The 8,627-nt window shown below is 44.0% G+C and overlaps 1 protein-coding gene across 2 annotated transcripts in view; it reads right to left on the reverse strand.

The window, feature by feature from the left end:
- BEND7 (BEN domain containing 7) overlaps nucleotides 1-3,164 on the reverse strand; it is a 76,724-nt gene extending 73,560 nt beyond the window's left edge. The window contains exon 1 of one of the 2 annotated variants that reach the window (XM_060778225.2): nucleotides 2,685-3,164. In XM_060778225.2, coding sequence (XP_060634208.2) covers nucleotides 2,685-2,745 — 61 coding nt within the window. In that variant the 5' untranslated portion in view covers nucleotides 2,746-3,164. The remainder of the gene's footprint in view (nucleotides 1-2,684) is intronic. The other variant, XM_060778226.2, reaches the window with a different exon arrangement.
- Nucleotides 3,165-8,627: the final 5,463 nt, after the last annotated feature.

Raw genomic sequence — 8,627 nt, forward strand, 5'->3', positions numbered from 1 at the left:
CAGTTCAAAGCAGATATTATAATGTAATACAATATAATACTACTAATAATATGATATTATAATTATATATTTATATAACAGATATAATAACGGAATAAATATATGGCGGAACTGGTCAATGTTTTAATGAATATCGATTGAAGTATGCTTCATTATAATGTTTGATTTTATTGTTGCTGATGTTTTAATATTGTATATTGCAATTGTGTCCTTGGTGGCATTGAATTCTTGCCTTGTAAACCGCCTCGAGTCGCCGAAAGGCTGAGAGGGGCGGTATAGAAATGTACTAAATAAAATAATTAAATAAATAATAAAATAAATAAAATAAAGTATATACTCAAGTATAAGCCTAGTTTTTCAACCCTTTTTTAGGCTGAAAAAGTCCCATTCGGCTTATACTCGAGTCAAGATTATTTATTATTTAATTCTATTATTATTATTATTTTACTCTATTATTATTACATTTTTTATTTTACTTTATTATTGCTGTTATTATTGCATTTATTATCTTACTCTATTATTACTGTTATTATTACATTTCTATTACTTTGCTCTATTATTATTACATTTATTATTTTACTCTTTTATTACTGAAAGGATGTGCAAACATTTACACTGAAAAAGGTTGGTATCATGGTTTAATCAGAGTCGGACAGTCTTATCTTAAATTACAGTTTTATGTAAATATTCAAAAACATTTAACCATAGATGCAGGCTAAACGTCAGGAGAGAATGCCTCTAGAACAGGGGTCCTCAAACTACGGCCCGGGCGCCGAATGTGGCCCTCCAAGGTCATTTACCTGGCCCTCGCTCAGGGTCAACCTAAGTCTGAAACGACTTGAAAGCACAAAGCAACAACAACCCTACCTCATCAGCCAAAAGCAGGCCAACACTTCCCAATAAAATACTAATAAGTTTATATTTGTTAAAATTGTTTTTCATTTTAATTATTGTATTGTTCTAAAGTGTTTTTGCACTACAAATAAGATACATGCACTTTGCATAGGAATTCATTCATATATTTTTTTTCAAATTATAATCCGGCCCTCCAACAGTTTGAGGGACTATGACCTGGCCCTCTGGTAAAACGTTTGTGGATCCCCTGCTCTAGATCATGGCCATATAGCCCGAAAAAACCTACAACAACCCAACATTTAACCTACTGATGCCTCAGTTAATGAGATAGTATTGGAATCTATTTTTATTTTGGAATTTACCAGTAGCTGCTGTATTTCCCACCTTTGGCTTATACTCAAGTCAATATGTTTTCCCAGTTTTTTGTGGTAAAATTAGGTGCCTCGGCTTATATTTGGGTCGGCTTATACTCGAGTATATACGGTATTACATGTAATATTACTAATAATATTACAATATAATGGTATAGTACAATATAGTAATATTTAGTACTTTTTTTTGTCGTGTCAGGAGCAAGTCGCTTCTGGTGTGAGAGAATTGGCTGTCTGCAAGGACGTTGCCCAGGGGACGCATGGATGATTTGATGTTTTTATCATCCTTGTGGGAGGCTTCTCTCATGTCCTCGCATGAGGAGCTGGAGCTGATAGAGGGAGCTCATCCGCCTCTCCCCGGATTTGAACCTGCGACCTGTCGGTCTTCAGTCCTGTCGGCACAGGGGTTTAACCCACTGCGCCACCGGGGGCTCCATAGTTAATACTGATATTGTACTAGGCCCGTGATGGTGAACCTATGACACGTGTGTCAGCACTGACACGCATGGCTATTTTTCATGACACGCAGCCACATGCGGCCGCATATAGAGAAGTACACCTTATAAGGGCCAATTGAATTCCATCCTTAAATTTGTAAAAGGCTCTACAAATTTAACATCTGCATGTTTGAGCATTGTTCACTCCATAACTCAGCATGGAATATACATTTTTCTTATTTAAACTATAAATATTGCAAAGTTATGGGGTTTTTTTTCTCGAAGTTGACACTCCACCCAAGTTATGGTCAGGTTTTTGGCAGATTTTAACACACCAAGCTCAAAAGGTTGCCCATCACTGTACTAGGCTAATAATATAACATATTGTACGGATATATATCTTGTAAGCTGCTTTGAGTCCCCTTCGGGATGAGAAGGCCGGCATAGAAATGTCGTAAATAAATAAATACATATTGTGGATTATCTGCCTTGATATTCTGGGTTATATGGCTGTGTGGAAGGGCCATAAATATCATTGTCTGGCTGATTTCCTGATTCGCCTCTTCTTGAAAATTGCATTGACCAGGAAGTGCCACCTAACTTTCACATTTGATGTCTTGGCTCCCTGAGAAAAAAGTGCCGATTCTGAATAAATAAAAACACGCAAAAACACCGCTTCCAAGATTATTAAATAGTTAAAATAATCCTAATGAGACTGAAAGGAAGGACACATAGGGCCCTTCCACCCAGAATATCAAGGCAGAAAATCCCACAAAATCTGCTTTGAACTGGGTTATCTGAGTCCACACTGCCATATATCCCAGTTAAAAGCAGATATTGTGGGATTTTATTCAGGTGTAGAAGGGTCACACATCCTGGTTGCCAAACTCTCTGTATCTAGAAGTCTTCCTTGTTTTATTTCCCAGAGACAAAAAGGAAATGTCACACAGACGACGACCTCCCTTCCTCTCTCCCAGTCTCTCTTTCTCCCTTCCCCCCCTTTTTTCCCCTTTTTCCTTACCTTGATTTATCAGTTTAAAGCTTTGGGATTTCCTGCTTCTTTTCCTCTCAGTAAACTCCATAGTGCGAGCAGGAAGGAGGAGGAGGAAGAAGAAAGGCAGGAGGAATCAAGTGCGACGAGGAGGAGGAAGGAGAAAAGAGGAGGAAGGAGGGTCCAGCCGCCAGAGAGAGACCAAGGTCCGTCTCTGTAATGGGCAGAAAGGAAGGAGGAAGGAGGGCCAAGCGGGACAAGTTGGCGGCGGACTTTCCCTCGCCTCGCCTCCCCGCGTCGCCCGCATCCAGCTCCAAACTTTGGAGAGGGGCTGCCGTCCCCTCCGCCTCCTCCTCCTCTGAAGGAGAGAGAGGGAAGGAAGGGAGGAAGGGGGCGGGAGGAAGAGGGAGGCGAATCAATGGGGAGGAGGAGGAGGAGGCGGCGGTGGTGGTGACTGGGCGCCCGGTGCCACCTGCTGGGGAGGAGGAGAGCCGAGGCACACGCCCCGCGGCGGGAGGCTGGGCCCAAAGGCCGCCGCCGCCGCCACTGCCACCTCCAGGCCGGCTGGGCAGCCCACGCCAGGCCGGGGACGCAGCGGCGGCTGTGGGCCCCAAGGGGGAGGAGGAGGAAACAGAGTGGGGGAGATAGAGCAGAGTGTCATGGCTGCTAATAGCGAGGGCGGGCACACCGCTCGCTGCCTGGCTCTCCCTCCCTGTCTGTCCCTGACAGGGGGCGTGGGGTTGCCTCAGAGCCCGGGCCATTGGGAGGGGGAGGGAGCAGCGCCATTTTGTGCCCTCCATCCCATCCACCTGAGGGAGAGAGAGAGAAAGAGAGGGAGGGAAGGAGTGCGGCGCCCTGACGGAGGCCATGGCTCGTGCCCCCTCAGCCGCTTCCTCGCGCCCTTTTTGCCCACTAGGGCAGCGTCGCGCGCCTCAATCCCCGGTACAAGCAAGGCAGGAAGGAAGCAGCCCTCTCTCTCGCCATGAACGGCCTTTCAGTTAGAGTTACCTCAGGCCGCTTCTTGACATCCCCTCGAGCGATTTATGTTAATATTAGCTATTTCTACTGATGTTAAAAACTGATGCCATAAGGAAGAGGGAGCAGGTTTGTTTTCTACTGCCCTGGAGACTTGGATTCGAAGTAGTGCGTTCACATGCCTAGAGGAGGGTGACTAAAATGATCAAGGGTCTGGAGAACAAGCCCAATGAGGAGCGGCTTAAAGAGTTGGGCATGTTTAGCTTGTTGCGCTTGGAGCCTGGAGTAACGTCAATACCTGACAATTTCACCTTATGCCTGGAGGCTCTGCCGAACTGGCTACATGCTAGCAGACTGAAGGTGAACCCGGCAAAGACTGAGATTCTCTGGCATGGCCACCCGATAGGTCCGACCCATCCGTTACCTACCTTCTCTATCTCCATCGCCTACCGTTAAGAGCCTAGGTGTCGTTTTGGATTCGCAGCTGACGATGGAGGCTCAGGTCGCTGCTGCCAGCAAACAGGCCTTTTTCCATCTACGACAGTGTTTCTCAACCTGGGGGTCGGGACCCCTGGGGGGGTCGCGAGGTGGTGTCAAAGGGGTCGCCAAAGACAATGATAAGACACAGTATTTTCTGGTGGTCATTGGGGTTCTGTGTGGGAAGTTTGGCCCAATTCTATCATTGGTGGAGTTCAGAATGCTGAACTATAAATCCCAGCAACTGCAACTCCCAAATGTCAAGGTCTATTTTCCCCAAACCCCACCAGTGTCCACATTTGGGCATATTGAGTATTCGTGCCAAGTTTGGTCCAGATGCATCAGTGCTCTCTGGATGTAGGTGAACTACAACTCTAAAACCCAAGGTCAATACCCACCAAACCCTTCTAGTATTTTCTGTTGGTCATGGGAGCTCTGTGTCCAAATCAGATAAGAGCAAAGGGGATCGCAATCACAAGCAGAAAAGCGCAGGAAGCACGGCGGCACAAGGCACAGAGGCTGTTCCCTTGAAGCCTTAAAACCCAGTATTTGGCACTAGCTCTTAACTCAAAATGCTACTTGTATGTCAGAGTGAAACCATCGGCCCATTTATGGTTCTTAACTCAAAACACTCTTAAGTTGGGGTGCTCTTAAGTAGAGGTTCCACCATATCTATATTTCTATCTCAAGAAAAAGACAAAATAGAACACACTAAATGATATATATCATTCCCAGAACATTGATGATTGTAAACTAGACAGCTTACAATCATCCTGCATTTACTTTGCACCAGCAAATCTAGTGCGCACCTCAATTTCCAAAACCCTGAAACCAAAATAAATTATTGTAATGCACAGCAGCACAAAAGTGCACTCTTTGTAATTTGGCCCCAAAAGGTACACGTTACAGTGGCTGCCTGCTCAAAATTCCTTCTTTCAAAACAAAAGTGTTAGAACACCAAAGCTTTCAGCAATGGAAAAATAAAACCTTGGGGTGCATCTCTGCTGTAGAATGAATCCACTTTGACTTCTCTGGCACCATGCTAAGGAGTCATGGGGGCTATAGTTTGGGCTCTATATTTGGCTGGAGTTGCACTTAAAATGTGCTCACTTACAAACAAATTCAACTTAAGAACAAGCCTTCAGAACCTATCTTGTTTGTAACTTGGGGACTGCCTGTATAAACATATCTACAAATGGGAAGCATCTTAGGACGTGGGTGTATCAGATATATTTTTGTTGCTGGTGGTGTTACTGAAATCGAGGTGCGTCTTACAGTTGAAGAATCATAGAGTTGGAAGAGACCTCATGGGCCATCCCGTCCAACCCCCTGCCAAGAAGCAGGAATATTGCATTCAAAGCACCCCTGACAGGTGGCCATCCAGCCTCTGTTTAAAAGCCTCCAAAGAAGGAGCCTCCACCACACTCTGGTGCAGAGAGTTCCACTGCTGAACGGCTCTCAAAGTCAGGAAGTTCTTCCTCATGTTCAGATGGAATCTCCTTTCTTGTAGTTTGAAGCCATTGTTCCGTGTCCTAGTCTCCAAGGAAGCAGAAAACAAGCTTGCTCCCTCCTCCCTGTATATATTCTGTTTTCTCACCTCAGTTTAAAAGTGGCTTTTAATATTCCAAATTCTTGTGTGACTAGATATGGCGACAAGAGGGAAATATATACATACTTTTAAGCTGTATTGTTTACTCAAAAATGAAATTAAGGCACACAAATTGCCACAACTACAGACAATTAAAACCCGTAAGGAGTTTAATTTTGCAAAGAGAGATTTAAAAGATTAAGATGAGTTCAACATCGGCCATAAAGAAGTCTTATTTGGAGTTTTTGGCTGCAATGTGTCTTGTTTATTGCCTGTCTTTTTCTGATTTCGATCCCAGAAACCTAACCAGGGCCGGCCCTCTTGGGAAGCCGTATAACTTTCTTATGAGTAAATATTCATAGCATTGAGTTGGGCATGAAACATGCCTAACTTGATAGGTCAGGAGATAGGCTAAACAAGCTGACTAGTAGATTTACACTTAATTTATTCCTAAATTCCTCAACATCAACGTCAAGGCAGACCAAGCATATTTTTCTGCCTCAGTCAGAGATGGAAATGACACACCCAGCCATGTCACGATTGTTGTTGTGTACCTTCATTGCCTTACTTACTTATTTAGATGATCCCTCATAGTCCAAGGATGATGGTCTTCCAAGGTCGGTGTTCTGTCGGTGGGTCCGGAGGTGACTCTGAAGCCCAATTCTTGATCTGCATCTTCTTCTTCTTCCAGGTGGAAGGCAGTATCGGTCGGGGTTGGCTTGATGCGCCTTCCTCTTGGCACGTTTCTCTCTTTTGCCCTCCATTCGTGCCTCTTCAAACTCCACAGCACTGCTGGTCACAGCTGACCTCCAGCTGGAGCGCTCAAGGGCCAGGGCTTCCCAGTTCTCGGTGTCCATGCCACAGTTTTAAAGGTTGGCTTTGAACCCATCTTTAAATCTCTTTTCCCGGCCACCAACATTCCATTTTCCGTTCTTGAGTTCGGAGTAGAGCAACTGCTTTGGGAGACGGTGGTCGGGCATCCGGACAATATGGCTGGTCCAGCGGAGTTGATGGCGGAGGACCATCGCTTCAATGCTGGTGGTCTTTGCTTCTTCCAGCACGCTGACATTATCCACTGGTCTTCCCAAGAGATTTGCAGGATTTTCCAGAGACACCGCTGATGGAATCGTTCCAGGAGTTGCATGTGATGTCTGTAGACAATCCACATCTCACAGGCATATAGCAGGGTTAGGAGGACAATAGCTTTATAAACAAGCACCTTGGTATCCCTACGGATGTCCTGGTACTCGAACACTCTCTGCTTCATTCAGAAAAAGGCTGCACTCGCAGAGCTCAGGCGGTGTTGAATTTCAGTGTCAATGTTGACTTTTGTGGAGAGGTGGCTGCCAAGATAGTGGAAATTGTCAACATTTTCTAATGTTACACCATTAAACTTTATTTCTGGCATTTGAGAAGGATTGCTTGGTGACTGCTGGAAGAGCACTTTGGTTTTCTCAATGTTTAATGACAGGCCGAGCTGCTTGTATGCTTCTGCGAAGGTGTTTAGAGTGGCTTGTAGGTCTTCTTGTGAATGCGCACAGACAATGTTGTCATCAGCATACTGGAGTTCTATAATATATGTTCATTACCTTAAGGCAACCCTATCACAATTGTTTCTTCAGAGGGGATTTCCCATTGCCTGTTTCTGAGGCTGTGCGTGACTTGTCCAATGCCACCCAGGGTGCATCTACACAGTAGAATTAATGCTGTTTGGCATCACTTTAACTGTCATGGCTCAGTCTTAGGGAATCATGAGAGTTGTAATCTCATAACGTCTTTAGCCTTCTCTGCCAAAGGGTGCTGGCGCCTCAACAAACTACAACTCAAATGATCTTATAGTGAGGAAGTCATAAACACCCAAGAGACCTAAAGCAGCTTGAAAACAACTGCTTTAAGGGATCACAAATCCCAATTTCAAATAGTCCATTCATAAAAAAATAACTCACAAAAGTGGCAGAGTTGAAATGGCAGCGAATAAAACTATAGGACAATACCCTAATTTAAAATCAGCTCAACCATGGCAGTTAAAGTGGTGTCATGTTGCATTAAGTCTGCAGTGTAGATGCATTTCCCAGTATCCTGGAATCCTAGTTCAGGTATACTAAAATTAGCTAGATTTAAGAGTAAAAAAAAAAAACAACCTACAAAAGTCCTGTCACTTCTTGGTAAAAATATACCATATTAAATAACTTACAATTTGCTGCCCTTGTCGTAAAATCCTTTATCTGCTTACCTAGATAGGGATGGGACGGGTTGTCATTTGTATTACCAGGAATGTCTGGTGTTAGGTCACTGCCACTTACTCAGCATTGTACTCAGAGGGGGAAATCGGTGAACTCTGATGACTCTTGCACAAAAGGAAAAGAGAAGGAATGTGGGGGCACTTTTTAGACCGAGTAAACTGATTTACTTTAGATGGACCTTTTGTGGATTTCAGGCAACTTCTTCAGATATCTTCAAATGTAAAGATACATCATTACATAGCAATGTTAGAATCATCCATATTATATCCAATTTCTGTGGATGTCTGTGCATAATAAGCAATAAAGAACGTGGCAGGAAGAAAATTAACTCATTTGAAATGTGGTTTTACAGGACTGTTGTACAGATACTATGGATTTTCAAAGAGAAATAAATGGGGCTGAGAGCAGCTTGAACTGTTAGGCTTCTAGTGTCTAGAAGCCACTAAACTGACTTCAGACAAAGGTGACAATAAAAAGGTAACATACTTTAGTTTTCCAAACTGTGTGTTGTGGTATGTTAGTGTGTCGACTGCAGTATGTAGATTTCATGCGAATATACAATCCCCTGTTACGTCAGCTCCACTGGCTGCCAGTTTGCTACCGAGATTTTTGCTGGCTTTAGCCTATAAAGCCCTGAATGATTCCAGCCCAGCTTACCTGTCCGAACACATCACCACCTATGAACCACCT

Source organism: Anolis sagrei, chromosome 5 (assembly GCF_037176765.1).
Source record: "Anolis sagrei isolate rAnoSag1 chromosome 5, rAnoSag1.mat, whole genome shotgun sequence".
Taxonomy (NCBI): Eukaryota; Metazoa; Chordata; class Lepidosauria; order Squamata; family Dactyloidae; genus Anolis; species Anolis sagrei.